Raw genomic sequence first — 22,502 nt, 5'->3', positions numbered from 1 at the left:
TTAAAAAAAGAAAACATTAAGATAACACAGTGTTACTTAAAATACTAGAAGAAATAGAAGAAGATCTACTAATACTAAAATTAGAAGTTAAGGAACCTATGTTTTTTCCATGATAAGTAACATCATTTAAGTTATGAAATACAACTGATGAGTTAATATTGCATTGAAACAAGATTAGTATATTTATGGAAAATTAAAAATTAATTTATTAAAACTTTAGTTTATTTTATGAGCATGATTGATGATAGTTGCAGTATAATATTTTTAGGTTTTTAAATATCACATTTTATGACAATAAATCTTTGTGAGAAATGAATTCTTTTGTAATTGTTTCATGTGTTATACAGTAGAGTCCCGGTAATCCGACCTAATTGGGACCGAGCCCTATTCGGATTAGCCAGAATTACAGAAAAATACGGTTTTAAACTTGAAAATGGGTCTATTTTGTTATAGAATTATCAACATTGTTTATTAAAACATGTTTTCTGACTGTTGCATTGTATTTCTTGACAAATAAACGTGTTTGCGAATACTAAGCACATTTACCGTATTTAGAGAGTTCTATTGTTAAGCAATGTGAGCGTACTGTATATTGTACGGGTCCACGCGTTCAATAGTTGTACGAAACTACGCGTCATCCAATAGACTCTCTTTAATGCGACATAAGACAATAACTGAATTTATGTCTTTTAACAATTAATATTGTACTCAATAATAATATCAGTACTGTACGTCCAATTTTTGTTTGATTTCACTTCTTAATACAGTAATTTAACTCGTACTTAACCTATAAGTTTCAATTTGGTACTGTATTTAACTTCATTATTTATGTACTGTACCGTACACAATTTGTCTTAATAAAATACTGTATGTCTATTTAATTAAAGTTTTCTTTGTTTATGTACGAAATGATGCACCCATTTTCATTTTTTATGTAATTAGTTCCTATAACTGTTCATTATCGTTATAAATAATTCCTCCTGGACCTGTTCGGATTAACCGACGTTCGGATTACACGTGTTCGGATTAGCGGGACTCCACTGTACTTGTATTCTAAAATGCATTTTTTTAATAAGACTAAAACATAACATTATAAATGAAAGAAATCTTAACATATTTTACTAGTACACAAAGAAAACGGAAATGGCTAACAGATTTGGATTTAACTTGGTTTGAACAAACAAATTTTGAAAACCTTTTTTATTAAGGTGGATATAGCATAATTTAAACCTAAGTCAATATCACTAAATGTAATGGAGCCTAAAGACATATTTATTTTAAAATGTTAAATAACGTGTTTTGTATTCTTACTATTCCCATAACTACATCTCCCATTTTCTAGTTCTATTATTAGCAACGCTCTTATAGTACCTATTGTTCAGGATCTTAGTTCCCAGGACCCTCAGGTTTTTTTGAAAATGTAAATACAAATAAGGTATATTAGAACAAACTTACTATGAACTCGAAAAGTGCACAGTGATGTCCGCACACAGAGAGTGATTGAGATGACGGTTGAGTTGGTTACATCGACTGTTTCTTGGTAATCTGGCATACAAGTGCTAAATAATTTTATTTAATTTTGTCTTATTAGTTAAGATTGTTTTTGTGGTGCCAACAGTACTCTTCTGTAAAATAATGATATATTATCTTTTCCAGGTAAAATGTCACCAGTATTGGCCAGTTGGGAGTAAAAACGGAGGTGAGGACATCATGGAGTTTACTGATGTTAATTTGAAAGTCGAGCTTGCTTCCGAAACAGAAGGTCCATACTTTACCACCAGAATTTTAAGGTAGGTATTATTTTAGCAGACATTAGGTGTGTACCATTTTGGTTTAAATTTTATTCATACCATAACTTTTCAATCTCATAATATTCTTTAGGTATCTTCAATTCCAGTGAAAATCTCAGTTATAGTTGGTATATATTGTGGTTTATGTTAAAGCTGTTTTTAATTTTTGTTTGTTTACATATTTTCATGTCGTTTTTTTCCAAAACCTATTTATGTAGTATACTAATAGGTGTTGGGTTCATAGTAGCGCACTAACTTTTTTGCCACAGAAAATATACCTGTTAAAAACTATTCTTCCTGCATTTTTCACAAGATCATGTACACTGTGTGTATTTGCCATAGGTTGATTTTTTGGGAAATTCTGGTTAATCTACTAGAATATAGAAAACTGTGGTGATAATTATATCTGTTGCTGAATTATACTGAGGATTATGCCTGGTGCTGGATTTAGAGATATGTGTAAACCGGTGTTTCAATCCCCTCATATCTGTTCTCTTCGATCAATATTGATCTTTCAAATTACATTTTTTTGTAAAATATAACTCTACACAAATATGATATGAGGACACAAAAACATTTTGATTTCTCTAGGAAGTCTGTTTTGCTTCAATATCCACTTCAAAAAACTGTCATTTTTGAAAACTGTTCTATACTTGCATAACTCATTGACACGGTTCTTAGAGCATGCATGATGAAGGGACAAAGTGACCTTTTTTTAACAGAGATGTTTCAAAAATAGATCTTAGCTAATATATTTTTGTCAGATTTTTTCACTAAAATGCGGAAACTGTCCAAAAAGTATCCGATAATTTTATATTACTGGAATCCTAACTTGCTGAATGCGACCAAACTTGAGTCTCCTCCAGAATACTCTACAATTCAGACTTAATGCACTGATTTAAACGATCCATTTTGAGAAACAAGTTGTTGCAAAGTCTTTCAGGATCGTCTAGCACCACTGTCATATTCAATTTGACCTCTTAAACTGAAATCTGGTTCTTTTTAAGCAGAGATTTAAATTTCGGGAACAGCCAGAAATCACATGGTGCAAGGACTATATGGAGAACATGGCACTTGGCTGCTGTGATCCTCGGGCAAAATTGTTGAATCATGTGAGAGGAATGAGCTGGTCCATTTTCGTGGTGAAGCATCCAGTCTCCACTGCCCCATAATTCAAGACGTTTATGCCACACCCATCCCTGAGTAGCCTCAAATTTGAGGGAATATTCCTTGTTGATAGAACCATCCTCTGAAGCATACTTGTGGTGCTTAATAAGTGTGTCGTAAAAGAACACTGTCACCAGGGCATCTTTTTTTTGCTTCAAACTTGTCGAGCTTTTATCAGGTGCTGGGTTTCAGGTTCAAGCCATGTTATTATAGGACTTTTATTTCGGGATCATAACTATAAACCCATCTCATCACCGGCGATAACTTTTCTTTTTTAAGCCTTAACTGGAATTTTCCCTTCCAAACGAGGTAACGGATGATGCTGTGTATTTGGCATTTGACAGTAGATTAGATTGACATGAAAACGTATTGTCGCATCGACAGTTCTCAACAAACTGACCTAGAACCGGTCTCGTTTCAGAGGGAAGGAATCACTGCGGTGTAGCCAACATGTGTATAAACAAATCCTTCCAGCAGTGAGAGCCTAAGTACACTTACTTTTGTATATGCCTCATATTTACAACTTATTTCCATTCTATATAAATATTGAAACTTCTTTCTAATGGTAACAAAATACTATACGTTTTATAGATCAGTTTCATAAGTTGGGTTATAAAGTAGCTAAAAATAAAATTAACTTTGAAGAAGATTTTACTTTGTTAACTTGTAGTGATGGTAATATAGTTTTAATTTAACACTTACTATTCTTTAAACAGATTAAATAGTTTTCTACAAATAGAACTAAAAGTTTTCTTCAGATACACTGTTTATCAATAATGTGTCTGTTTAAATTTTGAATATATTATGGAGTAAAAATTACTATAACTTCAAACAAATTCTCACTGTTATAAAAGTATTCCATTATAATAGAAACAATTTCTTATTATTATCTAGGAGTATAGTTTTTAAGTTGTTTTAATGAGAATCTGCATTGAATCTTTAGACTAACAGATGTGGAGAGTGGGAGCAGCCGGGACATTCTTCACTTCCACTACACAACCTGGCCTGACTTTGGGGTTCCTCAGAGCCCTACGGTTTTCCTACGGTTCCTCAACAAGGTGCGACAGAGTGGAGCACTGGCGGAAGAGGTGGGGCCAGCAGTCGTCCACTGCTCTGCAGGGATCGGGCGGTCGGGCACTTTCTGTCTGGTAGACACTTGTCTCATACTGGTCAGTGACGTACTTGATTATGTGTATGAAGGGCCTCATAGCCGTTTCTGACACTTAACCTGTAGAAATAAGAAAATAAAAACTAAAGACCCTGTGTTGGTTGAGGGTTGAGCTCACTTGAAAGATAATTTTGTTCCAAATTCTGTTAGTTTGGCAATGCTATCCCATAATGCCCTTCAATAGCTGCAGCCCAGAATTTGGGGAGGGGGCTATCTAAGTTGCTAAGTGACCTTCAGTAGTGCAAGATGTCAAAACAGATGATACTGTGCCAGTGAGCTCATCCTTCAACCATTGGTGTTTACTGAAATATCTTTTTTCCCAGTTGTTTCAAGTCGTATTTTAATTGTATTTAGTTAGGTGTTAACAACTATTTAATTAAATTGAGAAAATTGAGTAGTACAATGGTTTCAAGTAAAATCTGATTCTGAAGACAACTTTTTGGGCGGTTGTGGTATTTCTGGTGATGATTAAGGATGCTGAGCCCAACAGTGATCACGTTAGTGGAAATGAACAATCAGGTGACGAAGAAGCAACAGGTGTTACTACTGCTCTGCATTACACAGGTCATGACCTTACTTACGATTGGAACATCCATGCGCCTTTTCAACAAAGACGCTGAACACAAAGGAATATTGTAACACATTTATCTGGTGTAAAAAGAGAAGTGAAAAATGTGACAATCATCTTATAAGCTTGGAACTTGGATGTCTCAGAAGAGAATCTGATGTAATCAATACAAATCTACAAGAAATAAAAGATCTGAGAACTACTAACTATGCATGGCTATTGGATTTATGGGTAAATGACGGAACCACTTCTGAATTGTTTTGGATGGCAATGAGCTATAGGCGCTTTCATTTATTGTTACATTGCATGTTCTTTTGATGATGCAACCACAAACAAAAAGACAACCTTTGGGTGATCTAGCTTCCATTATAAATGTCTGATGGATTTGTGGAATGTTGCAAGAGACACTATTGTGTCAGCAAATATGTACAATGGACGAAATGCTTGAGTCGTTTGGGGGTGATGTTCTTCCCGGCAGTACATGCCCAAGAAGCCTGCGAGATATGGTTTGAAACTATTTTCTCTAGTTTACATCAGAATTTGTTATATATACAATTTAGAACTGTACTGTGCAACTCAGCCTGACGGGTGTTTCTCGTTAGATAGCAGACCTCAAACTAGTAAAAAGGCTAAATACACCAATTCATGATTGTAATTCTTGTGTTTAAGTTATTCCACAGTTTATTTAGCTGATATGTTAAAAATATGTTAAATATAATTTTGTTATCATAGTAAATTAATTATAGTAAAACTGATCACTTCCTTGATCTGACATAAGTTTTAGTAAAGTTATTTACTTTATATTTCATAATGTAATTGGCACATGTTCAAGAGAATAGTACTATGTGTATTCTTACTAAGCTCGTTTAGCTTATAATAAAGCACAAAGTTAATTTGTTTTATTTATAATTCCATGTCATATTACACTTAGCACAAAGCTCACCCATCGACCTGCAATAGTTAAGTGACTTCGACCAATGTAGGATTACTAAATAAGTAAGTTAAACATTGTAACAAAGTTATTTTGACTGTCAAAAGTACACAATATTAAATATTTGTTTTGCAAATCTATTACATATATAATGGTTTATATACTATTTATACATATAAAATGAAGAATGGTAGCCATGGTAATACATTATCGCGATTCATCACATTAACATTAAACTAAAACAATTTTTGGTATGACTATGTTTTAATTTTGCAGTGTTGCATTGTGTTGAAACATTGTTAACACAATTACAATCTTGAAATATTCTGCCTTGTTTTGGTAAACTATTTTCCAGTAGTAGATGTTAAAATAAAATTAACTTTGTTATTGAACTATTGTAAGAGAACAGGTGTGGCATATAAAAGTACTTGGGAAACCTTCTGTATAAAGATTTTAAAAAGCTGAAATGACACATCACTAATATATTTAATTATATATTCTGAAAGACCAACAATATCTGAAAATTTGTCAAACATGTTTTTATTTTTTTGTTAATATGTTCTTTTATTCTTATTTTAATCCGCTATGTTTCAAAGATATTTTCATGTAATAATTAATCAGTCAGTATATCTTTAAGTAGTTCTGTAATTTACACAAAATATTCTTATACTAATTTATTGTACAATTTTGACACAAATGCTCTGTTATCTATGGTTTTAATTTTTGTGTTGAGTGTTGATTTGTTGAATTAACATAGAGTTGGTTATATATCTTTTTATTATACCTAAGAAAACTCAGTAAATCCTGAATTAATATTGTCTACATTATAAATTGTCATGTATTGTTTTAAATATAAAACTAATTGTAATATATGTGGTTTTCCAGATCAAGAACAATGGCTGTGATGCTGTGAAAGTGCGAGATGTGTTGCTGGACATGAGGAGGCAGCGGATGGGCTTAATTCAGACTACAGATCAGCTGCGGTTCTCCTACTTAGCTATCATAGAGGGTATGAAGACCGACTGGGATAGGATAAACGATGTGAGTTCCATCCTTTGGTATATTGACAAAATTATAATTTATATAATTGCAACTGAGAATGAATTCAATTATTCTAATATTCCTTATTTTCTGTTTTCAATCCAGAATGACCCGGTTATAGAAGAAGAAGAGGTAAATGCCAATCACATTCAAAACAATGAAGAAGAAGACCCACCTCCTTTACCTCCACCTCGAGGAGAGTCACTGAAGACAAACAATGTTGGAACACCGGATATAACTTCACTGCCACCACTGCCGAGTGAGCCTCCCTCTGAGAGCAGTTCCGAAGAGTCCAGCGCTCCACCAAGCCCTGGCAATGGTATAACCAAAAGGTAATTATATTTTTGCAAAATCATTTTCTGCCTATTGTTTTTCTTTTTTATATTACAATTGTACGTTAGCTAATAGTTTACCTTTTTATTCTGGTAATCATTTTAAAATCATATTTATTAAGGCATTCAAGTATACCAGCTTATATATTATAAATTATCCTCATAAAAGAAGAATATGGTCAAGTATTATTACACAAACTCCATATAGGTATAAAAAGTATTCAGTGTATATTGAGGCTGTAATATAAGTCTTAAAGAACATATTTCAAAACAATTTTAAACATAATTTGTATATAAGCAATTCTTGTACTTAGAAACAAGCTTTTCATTTCCCCAAGAAAAGAATATTGCTGACTGTGAATCAACACCACCCATTGGCAACAGCCATCTTTCTACTCTTAATTATAGTACCAATGTTTCCGATTATAATTTTATATTAAACAATGTTTGAAGTTTGACTGAAATATTTTGGGATTTCAGTTACTGTAAATTTTTTATTTTCTCTGTAATAACATTGATTTTTCAACACGGTTATCAATGATACAAGTAGTTAGTTACCTCCTCATTAATGACATTTTGTGCACCCATCCTGAAACAAATGGCATTGTTTCGTCATTGCACTGTAAAACATATGTTCTCAACAAACCATAAAAGCAGTTTGCAGTGGATAGTAATATCAGCAGATTTTATTTTGTCCAAAGAAAACAAATATGTACTGCAGCATCTGCAGTGGTCGGATTATTGCTTGGACTGACAATTTTGATTGCTACCAGAATTGTGACCTATTGATCATCATAGTACACCGACTTATGCTTATTGATCAAGATTGCCCAACATCACCAATGAACATGTTTATTCCAATTCCTTCACAGAATAGAGCATTGGAACAGTTTCCAAACTGCCTTCAAACATAACACCAAGAGTATAGACATATAGCCAATTAAATCAGCATTACAATATGCGAGAAGTGCCAAGTCTGATCTTATCCGCATCATTGACATATGCGAGAAGTGCCAAAAGCAGATATTATCGGCATCACTGATGTATGCGAGAAATACAGCATGCCGATATCATGTTTATCAAGTATTAGCAATAAGATTTTGTTATATTTACATTTTTATACATATGCATATGTGAATAACAAACACTTTTTTAAGACTACAAAAAAATTGAAACATTTTTGCAGTATTAAATAAGTAACTTTTAAATATTGAAGTAATTTCTTTCTTTGACAAAATGTACAAGTTTTTTTTTAATCATAATTTAAATATTATCAGGATTCTTTACATAATTTGTTTGAACTCTTATTAGACTTGACAAAATCCTGGCTGATTTTCACACGCTTAGTGTTTTGCTAATCTTTCAAATCGTAAGGTACCCAATGAGAAACAATTGTCCTGAATTTTTAAGTCATGCATACTTGTTCGCACTGCTGCGAATCCAATACCTATGGAAGCTTTAATCGTAAAATAAGTGCAGTATCGTCCTCTTGGATCATAGCACGTACCCAATCAATGGTTCTTGAGGAGTGGAATAATGGAAGGAGCCTTCCCAAATATTTGTCATCTTAGAGTGAATTTTTACAGCTCGTTCAAAATTTTGAATACCACCTAAAACAGTGTAACATGGGATTGTGCTTCAAAACCAAAAGCAATTTTTGAATGTTTGAAAACGAACTTTAACATCATATACAGAAACTGCTTTCTTGATAACTCTTGACTTCATGTAATTTATCTTAACGAACAGACGACACAAGTATACTGATGAGCCGAAGTTGCTGTCAGGTACTGATAAAGCACTCGGACAATTGGATAGGAATGATAAGACTATTGCAGTATGCACTTCCTGCCAGTATCTCAAAATTTTCAAAGTAACCCTCATAATACTCTAGAAAACAACATCTTGCTTTTATTTATATTTACCCAATAATGACGAACCTTCATGGACGGTTAGCATTAAAAAACATATTATATGCTAAATCATAACATATGCTTTACTTAAATGTACTGACATGTATGAAAATAACTATACATGACAATATATAATTGTATGTTTTTAAGCGTATTTTATGATTTTTGTATTACAAAATTCTTTAAAAATCAGAGAATAACCTACCAATAGAGGTTATCCACTTGTCAGTTTTGGGTTAAATGTATAGACATATCCAAATATTGTAGCATTATTATTTTGAAGTGGTGCTTTTTTATTTTAAACCTAAATGATAAGACATTAGTTGCATTTTGTATCTTCCCTGCACCAAATCTCCTTTTCCTCCTGTGTGAATCCCTCTTTGTGATGTGACGGCTTAGATGTGTGTATCTGTTCAGTCCGGACGGGGTGCGACAGAGGAAGCATGAGGAACGGAACGCGGCTGTTGCCGAGAAGTTGCAAGAAATGAAGAGGAAACAACAACAATCCGAGAGTTGGAATAACTTTAAGAGGTCTCTACTAAAGCCGATTAACATTAGCATAGGCTTAGTTGTGATCGGTGGCGGCATCTTTCTAATCACATACTTTGTAAACCGGGTATGAACAAGTCCCCACCAACCTCGAGCATTGTCTGTGATATTATGCTCACACTGTTAAAATAGCATTATTTTTATATATTTTCAAATATCATGTCTGTAAATTATTTACAAACCTGCAACGACGTTAATGACTATGGAAATTTATGTTGTTTTTATTGATAGTTTCACTTTTCTTCCGAGTTCTGTCATTTGAGTTTAGTTTTGTTTAAGCTCGAATGTACGATTAGAATACACGTTGTGTATAAATTTTGAGTACAAACTCACATATTTTCTTTAAGATTACTATTGTTTTCTTATCTAGGCAACTTGTTAATCCTTTTCAGATGTGTACTGTATATCTATCTACTTATCTATATTAGTTGTCTTACAAGTTATTTGTGTATCAGTGACACATTCACAATTATTGTAATACAGTACTATTAGGTATACTATCACTCATTGCCTAATCACTCGAGAAAACAATAACCTTACTTATATCATTTAAGTTGTAAATAAATTGTGTCTGCCTGCCAGTAATTGTAATAAAATATATTGAAATATTATTAATTGTTATGTTATGGAACAATCTAAGTTGTTTTAGAGCAATTGATTTAAGAAAATGTCATCAGTTATGTTCGTATTGTTTTATTTAACTTTGCCAGTTTGCCAATCCCACAAAATACTTTCATTTTCCAGTAAAATATTAGCTTTGTAAACTAAAATACAAGTTTGCAAACTGTGCATTTATACTATTCTTTAATTGTTTAATTTGTAATTTACTTTTTAGTCTAAACATTTACCCAACCTTTTACTAGTCATATCAATTATAGTAGGTCATTCATTATTTTAACACATAAATATCGAAAGAAAGGAAAAAAATACATAAAAGCATACAGGTGCTAAAATACTGCCTCATTGTGAAAGTTTATAAAATATTTTTCACTTTATTGTGTAATCAATACATTTGAGGCAACATATTGCTTTTCATTTATGGATATTTTATAAAGCAAAGTCGCCAAGGTAATATAAAATATAGTATGATGTAAAAAGACCGTAATTTTAAACCACAATATAATATAGAGAATGTTTAAAAACTGTTTGGTAAGAAAGCAGTTAAAGTTTGCTCTGCAAAAACGAAAATGTACTTAATTTTTCCACTTGAAAAATTCAAAAGCATCAAGAAGTATTGCGGTAAATTGTTATATATGTTTGTGCTTGTTAAAATAAACAGATTGATATAATTTGGAAAATAAATGTTAAAATCTTTAAATTGTTTGTATTCTAAACAAACTCTTAAAAATGAGTATGTTATTAACAATTTCAAGGTTATCACGCTAAAAAGAAATGAATGAAGTCCTAGTGTACAGAAATTAGACACATAAGCATGTACATGTGTATTGGAGACACTTCACCAACTCTATCTAGAGTCACTGTCTATCTAGAGTTATTATTATGCTATTACTCAGTCAGTATTCCAAATATATATTATTTGTCACTTGTACATAATGAACTCACTTGTGTAAAACTAAAAATATCATAAGAAACCAGGAAAAATAAGCAGCAAGTCCTCTTAACTCTGTAACTTTAGAGGCTAGTCTAGCCTTTAAATTCTTGGACAAAGAAAAAGCAGCTTCAAATACTATAAACCAGAAAAGGTAACTTAACTAAACTGTGCAGTATAGCTCAGTATCTTGGCAAATAAACAAATACATCAAAGGGAGTGTTCTTCTACACAATTATAATTAAATGAAGGAACATCTGAGAATAACTAAATGTGCAATAATACCCTGTTCAACATTCCAAAGGCTGTCAACGAGCTTAGAGCCGGTTAGTAAAATGACTTTTTCTACATAAGAACAAAATTAAACCTCATGTACTTTTACCCTAGTGTTTAAACAATGTAATATAAGAAAGTATGAGATATTTTTCTTTAATAATCTATGGAAAAAACTAAAAACAGTTTAGTTGTGTATTAATAACATCTTAAAATCACCCATAATTCTACTACTAAATATAAGGTTGAAAAATTAAATGCGTTTTAACATTGTTGTTATATGTCTACAATCAAGATGGCCTTCAGTGCAGTTGGCATTTAACATAACACAATATAACTAGAATATTTTTGACCAAGATTGTTTATCAGCCTTGTAAAAACTTCATCATTGATTATTCTTTGTTTAAAATTTGTTAATTGATGATGGAAGGTTTGAAAGGATAACAAAATTTCAGACATTTGCCATCGTTATATGATACACAAACTATAACACAATATATGTGTTATACCTTTAGTAACACATAACGATGGTAAATGTCCGAAATCCTGTTATCCTTCCATTATTAATTGATCACAGACATTCATTCCATTCCTCTCATAAACTTTGCTATGAATTTGTTCCATTACAGATACCCATAAATTGGCTTATTTGGGTGTGCAAGTTTCAAACTCCAATGTATAAAATATTGAATACAAAAAAATTACCTGGTGCAGAAGATTCCTGTTCTTGTTACAGTGCTGTAATTTTCTTCCAACATTGAGGTTTAAAACTAATTCTTGGGGTTAGAGTTACTAAAGGTTTAAAGCTATTTTGTGCAAACAGCTGAAGCCTAAGTCGGTTTCACTGTTTTTGAACTGTAGTTTCTCAATTTAGGTTCTTGATCCCAGTTTTAAGTAAGACGTATGAGCAAATTTCTTATTTAAGTTTTAAAGTGAAATACTTATTTGCTTTATTACTTCAGTTTTTATAATTTGCAAAAAACCTGTATTGGCCTAATAGTAATTATACATATATATATACCTCTGTATTGATGAAATGAAGAAGTAGTATATTTTTAGAGATCCATAAAATGAAATAGTTTTATTTTTAATCTTTGGGTTAAACTATGGGCTTTTACAGTTATTGGTAGCTCTTGTCAATTTATGGAGCTTATTAACTTAAGAACAATTTCCATTTCTGTAGATAACATTTCTAAGATGTAAGATGTTTCTGATGCGGTTATAAACACTAAAACTGTTCAACATTAAAATTAAAGATGTACTTTTTTAATGTTGTTAATTGTGGAATATGCCATATTTGGGATTGGTACTTAAAAGGATTAACTTCCTATTTCCTGCTTAGTTTGAAATTTATTCTGTACCTTCTTCTTTATTTGTGCCTCGCAAATTTTTATCTTTGTTTGTGCCATGTATATTAAATTAAACAAACCATTTCTGTTCCATTATTTGCGTATTCATCGGACTTAATATTGTACTATTTCAAGTGCCATCTTTGTGCTGTGTTGTTTAGTGCAACTTTCATTGTGAAGCAATTATTTATTCTCTATTACATTATTCCTCATACCAGACCTACTTTGTATTCAAATATTGATGTTTTACCTAGTGAAAATCACCAAATTCAACTTGATTCCAAAATTTGTGTTATCTTGTGTTGTCAGTTATCTTTTATATAAGAATAATTAAAGTTGGTTCAAAAAGATCTTGGGTATTTTGAAAAATGTTGTGAACTCTGTTAGAATTTGAACTAAACCGGGGAAATATTTAATGTGATACTTGTATAATAACCATAACAAGCATAGTAATGACTAATCCTATATTATAATTTAAGCTCATTTGAAAATCGATCTCAAAATCCAATGGAAGGATCAATTTAACCAGCAGAACTCATTATTGTTTTAATATTTGGCCTATGACCAAATATATTCACAGAACGAACAATTAGAAAACAAACCAGATGATGTCTAATCGTACACTGTTTAAATCTTTCAGTGAGTTACCAACCTGTGTGATGGAATTTTTGGGGTTTAGTCGATTTAATGAAAGATTACAAATATTAGTTTAATCTGTGTTAATTTACTATGGAAGAAAAACAAAAGTACATCTTGGTTGCCAGGTATATTATGCTTTAACCTTTAGAATAAGGATTATTAGTATTCTCTAATTAAGTTGTGTAATCCTTTCTCTCAGAATAACCCTTATTTTCAAAGCATACTTCAGTCAACCTGTACTCTAATTTAAAATAATTTTAAAAATTAATTTTGAAATCCATTGGATGACATAAAATTTTTAGAATTAAGATATTTTTTAGAGCGTGAATCATTCAGATTGGTAATTTCTCTTAAACCCAAAAAAATCCAGCAACTTGTGTTTTAATCATCTGTCACGATCAAGTTACAGTACATGCATGGTTGATCTCTTATACAATGTAGATACAATAAACACTTGGTATAAATATTGCTCTATGTAAGTTGAACAAAATCCTAAAATTGGATAATTTTGTTTGGCACAATAATTTTATCACAACACCATGACCCATTACACTTTAAAATTTATTTTATAATTACTTTGGAGATATTATTATACAATTCCTTTCTGATTGTTATAGATCATGTCTGTTAAACAGCTGAATATTATTTTTTAAATTATGTAAATTTTCAAATAGTTTGTGATGTTAAGGTTTCAAACTGATTTTCAAATAAATAACTTTCAAATCTAAAGATAAAATTAGATATTTTTTAATTAGCTCATAAAAATTAATGAAGAACAAATTCTTTCAAAAGACACAATAGCTGTTTTTATTATTAGTTACAAAAAACATCCTTCATTTTCAGATTTTACTATGGATTTTCACTAAATTAAATAACAACCACTAGTTTGTGAAAAATCCTATTTTTATCCATATAGTATTAAATATATATATATATATAATAATTTAAATATATATATTTATTTATTTATTTGAAATTATATTGTAAATAATTTAAAGTAATGTTTGTTTAATAAAACATTTGAGTGTGTACTGTAGCTTTATCTTTGACCAATCAAACACTGCAATCAGATGTACCAATTGTGTAGGAGGATATACAATAAATCATTTCTGTTTGAACTAGTAATAACAGACCAATTTCAACTATGTTTTATTCGTTATGACTTTGATTTAATGTGACATTGCAGCAACTAATTACAATGTAAAATGTAATAGGTTATGTGTGTCATTTACCTCATTTAATAATTGTGGACTATTTGTTTTACACAATTTTAAAATATACAGTGTAAAATATGTGAAGACGTATGTCAAATTCAAATTTTTCATTGTGGAAACCGGTACCATTATTTTCATTCCTGTTAATATTCACAAATATTTCACTTGCCATTAAAAAACTTTTTAAATTTTTAAAATCTTAATTACCTAATTATTTGAAAGTCCTCTTTTACCAGTTCTGTTGAGATTTGTATCAGTTTAATTAAAATTAAGTCATAAAATATGTTACTGTGGTATAAAAATGAAAAACGAACAAAGTCATTAGGGGCCACTAAATAACTTTGATATAATTTCAATATTTGTAGATTCGAAGTATATTTTAATAAATATTTATAAAAGAACATTTTCTAATATGTAATGGAATGGGCAGCTGCGTTAGTTAGTAAAAAAATCACATCAGCAAGATGGATAGTTTTAATATTTATAAAACAACACACTTTCGCACCATAAATGTAATGATTTTCTTAAAATGCATTTAGTCTTTGTGAATAGAAATATTTATTATGCAAGAAAATAGAGTTATTGTTTGCAAAGAATCACAAAAGACTTATGATCTCACAAAATGTTGTTTATTCTAACAAGAAACACTATGCAATTCAAAACGGGTGTAGGAAGTTGAGTGTATGTGTCAACTTGGGTTATTGTATTTTCTATTAGGATAATATTTTCACTTGTTATGACTTATATAACCAAACAGCAATAATTTATCATGCAAGACATAAAGATACCTGAATGTTTTTACATAAATATTAGTGATTTTGTGGAACAAGTATGTCATTTGTTTGGGTGAGCACTTGTCGTTTACTGGTATACTTTTAATTGACTTGTTTGAATGATATGATGTGAAGAATGTTGGTGTGAATTTTGGTGAATTCTTGTGCAAATGATAATTGCAACTGAATATTCTTAATATGAAATGACCATAAAATACTGTGTCTATTTGTGTATTACAAGTGGAAAGTGATCTTTTGTTGCAGGAGATTTAATTACTTAATAAATCACTCTTCACTTGAATCGCACCAAACAGATTTTCCTACTACTACAAAAAATAATGTTTTGTAGACATTTCACACATTTAATATCTGGATTTATCTTCTCTAAGCAATGGTAGGAAATCGCGAAATTATAAATTCCCCTTTAACAAACTCAGATGGCTACATAAAAAAATTTAAAAGCTAAAAAAATCGTGTAGATTGGTATTAACACATCTTGATTTTTATTTGCTTATATGGGCAATGTTTTTAGTAGAAATATATACTTAAAAATTGAAATAACAATAAAATAAAGACATGAAAACTGTGTTTAATGAAGTGTTACATAATTAATTCTATAGCCTCAATTGTTGATAAGATTGGTAAATTTATGACAGTTTTATATAAATAGCAATGTTTTTTTTTTAGTATCATGTACGCATTTTATTCCGAATCAGTTAGTTCTCAGACAAGTGTGTTGGGTTTTAAGAATATAACAAAAGTCTGCATTTATCAAGGCATTTATCATTAAATGCTTATATTTTAAGCAAATAAGTATTTTTAAATATGGATTTCATTAAAAAATCACTATAGTATATAAATTTTTTTAACATGTAATTGTTACACTTAAAATATTTTTTATAAATTCAGTGTCCCTACCAATACCTGGTAATTTTGGTTCCTATACTTTCAACGAATGAAGTAGTAAAGTGTTTGGTGCAACCTGTATATTTCTTACGTTAGTGTTATATGCTAGTGTAAGTTAGTGCTGGTCGGTCGGAGTTATGCTTGAGTGCAAGTAATTGTAATTTCTTCACAACTCTGTCCACATAAACATTTTATATCCTTAAAAATAAATGGAACATTTGATGTACAACTGAGGTTTCATTTATTTCAGTTATTTACCTTACAGGGGCAGAAAAAAGCGGAGAAGACTTCAAGCTCCAGACCAAGCAAAACAGTAGATCAAAATATGTTTTATTATCTGCGGTATGTTTGTAATAAACCACTATCTCAATTTAACACCCGTTATTATTTTCCATAATAAATCTTGTAAGTTTAATTTGTCCTTTACGAAAAGACATTTTTTATATTAAACAAATTCTTGTTACTGGATTTTCATTTATTATAGCATATTTAATTAATTAATTGTCACTAAGCTTTTACACCTCTAAACTGCAATCATTTGATTTAAATGTTATTTCTATCATATAATTTCAAAATCATAGCTCAAGACTAAATAACACGAGGTAGGAGTACCTACAACTCATAACAGACTTCACTAAATTTTAGGGCTGTGGATGCTAACTCGTCCAAAAGCTGCCTTGAAATTAACTATCACCAACGAGTAATAAAAATTACCTGCAATCATGTAAGGAAGACACATCTTCTTGCCCCATCTCCCTGTTATTTGAAGATAATGGATATATCCTGGCTTCCTGGCCAGATAAGTAACATTCACAGAAGAGACATGCACCATCATCAAACTCGATCTTCCCTATGTAAGAAGAATAGAGATTGATCCAAACATCAAGCCTATAGCTTAATTCTTCTTGATATATCCCCCTTAGTGATAGATTTAACTAACACTCAGACAAACCTTGTGAAAGGACATGTACATACATTGAACACAATCTTACCTATTTAGAATGAAGTTTCATCCGACTTTCAAATCTATAGCTGAATGTAATCCTGAGATATTCCTGAGAGTAATAGGCTTCACTAACACTCAGTGAAATACCACAGATGGATTTGCACCATCATTGAACATGATATTGCCTACAGTATTTAGAATGAAGTTTCATCCAACTTTCAAACCTATAGCCAAATGTAATCCTGAGATATTCCTCAGAGTAATATACGCTTCACTAACACTCAGTGAAATACCACCATTTGCACCATTATTGAACTTGGTCTTTCCTATTTAGATGTGAATCTCCGTGCAATATTTTGTGTTTGAGGTGGAGAACAAAGGTACGTCTTTTTACATTGTAGATTTTGAATAATGGTGTTCAGTAAAGGGCAAGGAAACATTAAATTTTGTGTTTTAGCTTAAACAATCATCTTTAGAAACTTGAATTTTGATTGTTAATTCAAGTCTACAGAGACACAGTGATGAAGAAAAGCTGTTTATGAATGGTTTGAAGATGATGTAAACATTAAAAATGAACCTTATAGTGAATGCTCTTAAACTGCAACCACTGAGGACAACAATGTGCGAATTCGGTATTGTAATGAAAATACTTCTCTATCAAGGCGAAAATTTGTGCCTTTAAAGTGGTCCATTCTTACATTTAACCTCTCAATTCAAAATATAACTCAAATTATTTTAGAAAATATATTTATATTTAGTCATACTAAAACTTAAGAAAAAATCCTTACAAAGAATAATGGCTTATATATGTACAATTAAACTTAACTATAGTTACATTATCAATAATAAAAAGGAAATATTTACAAGTTTCAAGGGAAATTACAAAATAATTACAATTTTACTTATTTATTTCCATACATAATAATATATAAAACACATTACTCCAGATCACCCCAGCACTCCTGCTGATAGCTTGTCAGTCTTATCAATAGGAATTGTGGGCTTATCAGAGGTCAGTGGCTGGGAACATTCAACCTTCTTATTTGTAAGTTTACCTCTGGTCCTGTTTGCAGGTGGTGAAAGGAACATCAAATAAAAATCTATTACACTCTAGCTGGTGTAATGATGAGTGTTAATTTACTAATTAAAAAACCATCCCAGGCTGTTAAATGAAGTTCAATATATAATAGTGTCTATAAAGTGAGTAAAACCCTTTAAAACTTCAATTGGATACGGAAATAACCATGTGCACTTACTCTTATATCATATCTCACTCCATCCCAGTTACCCAAACAAACAGAAACATCAATTAATGAAATCACACGGAGGTGAATTGATCACAGTAGTGTCCATACCATAATTCTTCATAATCATTACAACGTGCATAAATTTTGCTTGCGATTTTCTGTGGTAACATAACATCATGTGCATTCATAAGTTACTTCCCTTCAACGCTGCTCTGCAGCTGTCAGTGTGGCCATTGTTCGCTCCCATTACTGTAGCGTATTATGTAGAGTGATGTATTTTAAGGAGGTATTGGTTTTAGGTAGGTAATAATGGACCTAACAAGTGTATCAGCATAAATGCTGAAAGAGAAAAAAAGATTAAACACAGTCAAGCTCGACAAATAATTATAATGTATATAATTTTTTTTTTTTTATCTGAAAACTGTGTGATAAAGTGCAACTAAATTGTGGTATTGTTTTGTGTGCTTTTATAATTAGAATAGTAAAAGAAGGAGACAAATTAAACAGTGATCCAAAAAGCTTTTCTGCACCAGGAAAAAAAGACAAACTGATATCGATAATTTTGATCAGTGCACTCTTAGAAGTTATAAATTTTAATGAGTTCCATCACAATGAAGACACAAGACCAACTTTAAAAGGAACACTTTATGTAGTCAGACTAAAGATCTTCAGGCTCAGACAGATTATAAGAAATCTTGGATTTAGGTGGAAAAAACTTAAACTAACCAAAAATTCTGTTGGAAAATTCTTACATCAGAATTAAGTTTAGAATATTTGGGAAACATTTAAACTTACAGAAAAACAAGCCATCCAATTGTGTAATGGACAAAACCTATTTACATAGTGGTGCATCTGCAGAAAAAAGTTATCTCTAGACTGCTAGTCTAAGATAAGTTTTGAAATCATAAGTGAAGTAAGTCACGTGATAGTTGTACATGCAGGCGGTGAAGATGGGTTTATACCAGATGCCCTTCTTATGTTCAAATCCAGATGTCCAGATTAACTCAGCACCGACTTCAAACCACTTGAAAGCTCAGATGATAAATGGCTTTCAGAAAGGTGAATATCAAATAACATAACAAATCTATGTTCATACCAAAACTGCATAAATTAATAATAAATAATAAGCCTAAATACAAAATGTTTAAAATTCAATCCATTTTTGTGGAGTGGGCAATTTAGTTTTGACACTACCACTTACAGCAGGAATGAAGAATAGATATGCTCATGACACCCCTGTTATTCAGCAGGAAATTATTTGTCAGGTTGCAGATAACAGCTTGTTCCCTAATAAATGGAAGGATTAATTCAATTATTAGTAATAGAAAGTTAGAGAGAGAAAAGAACAGGTCTACAAAGCACTTCTCACAATGAGCAGGAAACTATAGGATGGTGAAGTCAAAGAACATTCAACAGTAAGTCTGGGTAGTCCTTGATTCAATCCAATTCAAAACAGCTTTATTCATTTAAAATACACACACACACACACACACATATATATATATATATATATATATATATATATATATATATATATATACAGGGTGATTCATGAAGTTCTCCCCCCACTTCTACAGCACATTGTACTAGTAAAAATAATGAAAAAATGTTATATAAACATAGGTCCGAAAACACTTCGTTAGCGAGTTACAGCTAGCGAAAGATTTCGCCTGAATTCCTGGGTAAAGAGTAAAATAAAGCCATACTGAACTTTTGGAAAGGTTTAATTAAGTAAGAAATATAGTGGATTCTTATGTATTTTTTACCTGATAAAGCTAATAAAATAGGTTTCAGAACTGTACCTGTAGTAGTTTTTTTGAGGAATTCAGGGTTAAATGCAAAAAATTGGGGCACGAAAACAATGTTTTTTTTTTTAAGTTTGATGTACAATAACTTTGTTTAAATTGGTAATAAATACATAAAATCAACAAACATTAATTGTAGAGAATTTAATTCTGAGAAAATTGATATAATCAAAGTCTAAAATAAAACAGAAATAAGTACCAAAAAATCGATTTTATTCAGTATAATACATTACTAGTTTTAAGCAAAATTAATCAGGGTTGGGCCAACCGTACGCACCTTTTTATAATAGATGTTCGAAAATGAGGCCATCATTATCAATACATTTTGCAGCACGTTTGTGTATTGCTTTTGTTGCGTTTCTTAATTTTTTCAGGACTTCCTGTATCTGCACAGCCGAATCCATAATACGGGCAATTAATTCATCACGAGAATTCACTTTTGTCTTGTATACAATGTCTTTCATCCATCCCCAGATGCAATAATCCAATGGAGATAGATCTGGTGATCTTGGTGGCCAAGGGTGAGGCCCTCCACGACCAATCCAGTGTCCAGGAAATTGATGATTTAAGTAAGCAGAAACGGCACGTGAAAAGTGGGGAGGTGCTCCGTCATGCTGGAAGTAAAAATTTTGTCTGAGATGTAAAGGGAACATTCTCTAACAGCTGCGGCAACTCTTCTTGAAGGAAATGCAAATAGAACTCAGCATTTAGGCGTCCAGGTAATATGAAAGGTCCAATCAGCCGATTGTGCAAAAGGCCACACCAGACATTGACGCTAAATCGGTGTTGAAAGTTCTGTTCCACTACCTCATGTGGATTTTCTTCTGCCCATGAGTGTTCATTGTGCAAGTTATTGACACCATCCCGAGTGAATTGTGCCTCATCCGTAAACAAAATACGGCTTGTAGAGTTGATTATTAATATTCAAAAAGTTGCAAAACTCCAAGCGAAGCGGACAATCCCCTAGCTGTAGATGTTGAACCTTTTGTTTTATGAAACGGATAAAATTTGTTTCGATTAAGAGACCTCCACACCGTTTGACTGCGAAACTCCTATCCGCCTAGAAATACGTCGTGTACTTACACCTGGACTGCGATGAACAGCATTAATAACAATATCATCATCAAGTTGGACAGCTCGTTCATAATTGGTTCTAGTACTTGGTAGTGATCCTGTTTCCCGAAGAGTACGAAAAAGTTCCTGAAATTGTTTTGGTATCTGGAATCCTCCTATTAGGTAACGTAGTTCATATTCTTCTACAGCAGCTCTAGCATTACCATTACAGTAACCCAAATAAAATCCATATCAGCGTATTTCTCTGATGTAAATAAGTAAGGCATTTTTTTTTCGCTGAATAAACAATCGAATTATAACTCACAGAAAAAATTGCATTTAATAAACACGATTCACAGAACCCGATCTCCTGCTGTAGCTTGCAAAACACCACTAAATACACAGTTCTAACGTAACAGTACAGAATACCATTGTTGATCAGCTGTTATTCGTGCGTTACCAACTTAGAAATTAATAAAACAAAAAACTGCATTTCGATGATTAGTAAACAATAATGGGAAAATGTTTGCTTCATTTATTTTCGAACATTTGATGTAAATTTTTATTAAAAAAAAATACAACGTAATAAAACATGATATTTTTATTTACAAAACAAATTTATTTAACAGTTAATCTTGTTTTCTCAATTTATCTCATCATTAAGGAACAAACATTTTTGTTTTTGTTTTATTTTAACTAAATACCGTACGGTATTTCTTTACAGCTAGTAATGTATTATACTGAATAAAAATCGATTTTTTTGGTACTTATTTCTGTTTTATTTTAGACTTTGATTATATCAATTTTCTCAGAATTAAATTCTCTACAATTAAATGTTTGTTGATTTTATGTATTTATTACCAATTTAACAAAGTTATTGTACATCAAACTTAAAAAAACATTGTTTCGTGCCCCAATTTTTTTGCATTTAACCCTGAATTCCTCAAAAACTACTACAGGTACAGTTCTGAAACCTATTTTATTAGCTTTATCAGGTAAAAATACATAAGAATCCACTATATTTCTTACTTAATTAACCTTTCCAAAAGTTCAGTATGGCTTTTATTTTACTCTTTACCCAGGAATTCAGGCGAAATCTTTCGCTAGCTGTAACTCGCTAACGAAGCGTTTTCGGACCTATGTTTTTATATAACATTTTTTTCATTATTTTTACTAGTACAATGTGCTGTAGAAGTGGGGGGAGAACTTCATGAATCACCCTGTATAGTAGTGTCAGAATTTTAATTCATAAAAAACAAAAATACATACAGAAAATATGAGATATGTTACAA

The 22,502-nt window shown here is 31.3% G+C and overlaps 1 protein-coding gene across 2 annotated transcripts in view; it reads left to right on the top strand.

Annotated features, from left to right (window-relative positions):
• Positions 1-16,534, top strand: part of LOC124361499 (tyrosine-protein phosphatase non-receptor type 2-like) — a 41,171-nt gene extending 24,637 nt beyond the window's left edge. The window contains exons 4-9 of one of the 2 annotated variants that reach the window (XM_046815562.1): positions 1,657-1,790; positions 3,901-4,126; positions 6,510-6,665; positions 6,771-6,997; positions 9,325-9,438; positions 16,425-16,534. In XM_046815562.1, coding sequence (XP_046671518.1) covers positions 1,657-1,790; positions 3,901-4,126; positions 6,510-6,665; positions 6,771-6,997; positions 9,325-9,438; positions 16,425-16,476 — 909 coding nt within the window. In that variant the 3' untranslated portion in view covers positions 16,477-16,534. Of the gene's footprint in view, positions 1-1,656; positions 1,791-3,900; positions 4,127-6,509; positions 6,666-6,770; positions 6,998-9,324; positions 16,389-16,424 lie in introns of those variants that run through there. The other variant, XM_046815557.1, reaches the window with a different exon arrangement.
• Positions 16,535-22,502: the final 5,968 nt, after the last annotated feature.

The sequence above is a fragment of the Homalodisca vitripennis genome, chromosome 1, assembly GCF_021130785.1.
Source record: "Homalodisca vitripennis isolate AUS2020 chromosome 1, UT_GWSS_2.1, whole genome shotgun sequence".
NCBI lineage: Eukaryota > Metazoa > Arthropoda > Insecta > Hemiptera > Cicadellidae > Homalodisca > Homalodisca vitripennis.
Note: the sequence above shows the minus strand (reverse complement) of the source record. Positions and strands in the feature narration are given on the sequence as shown.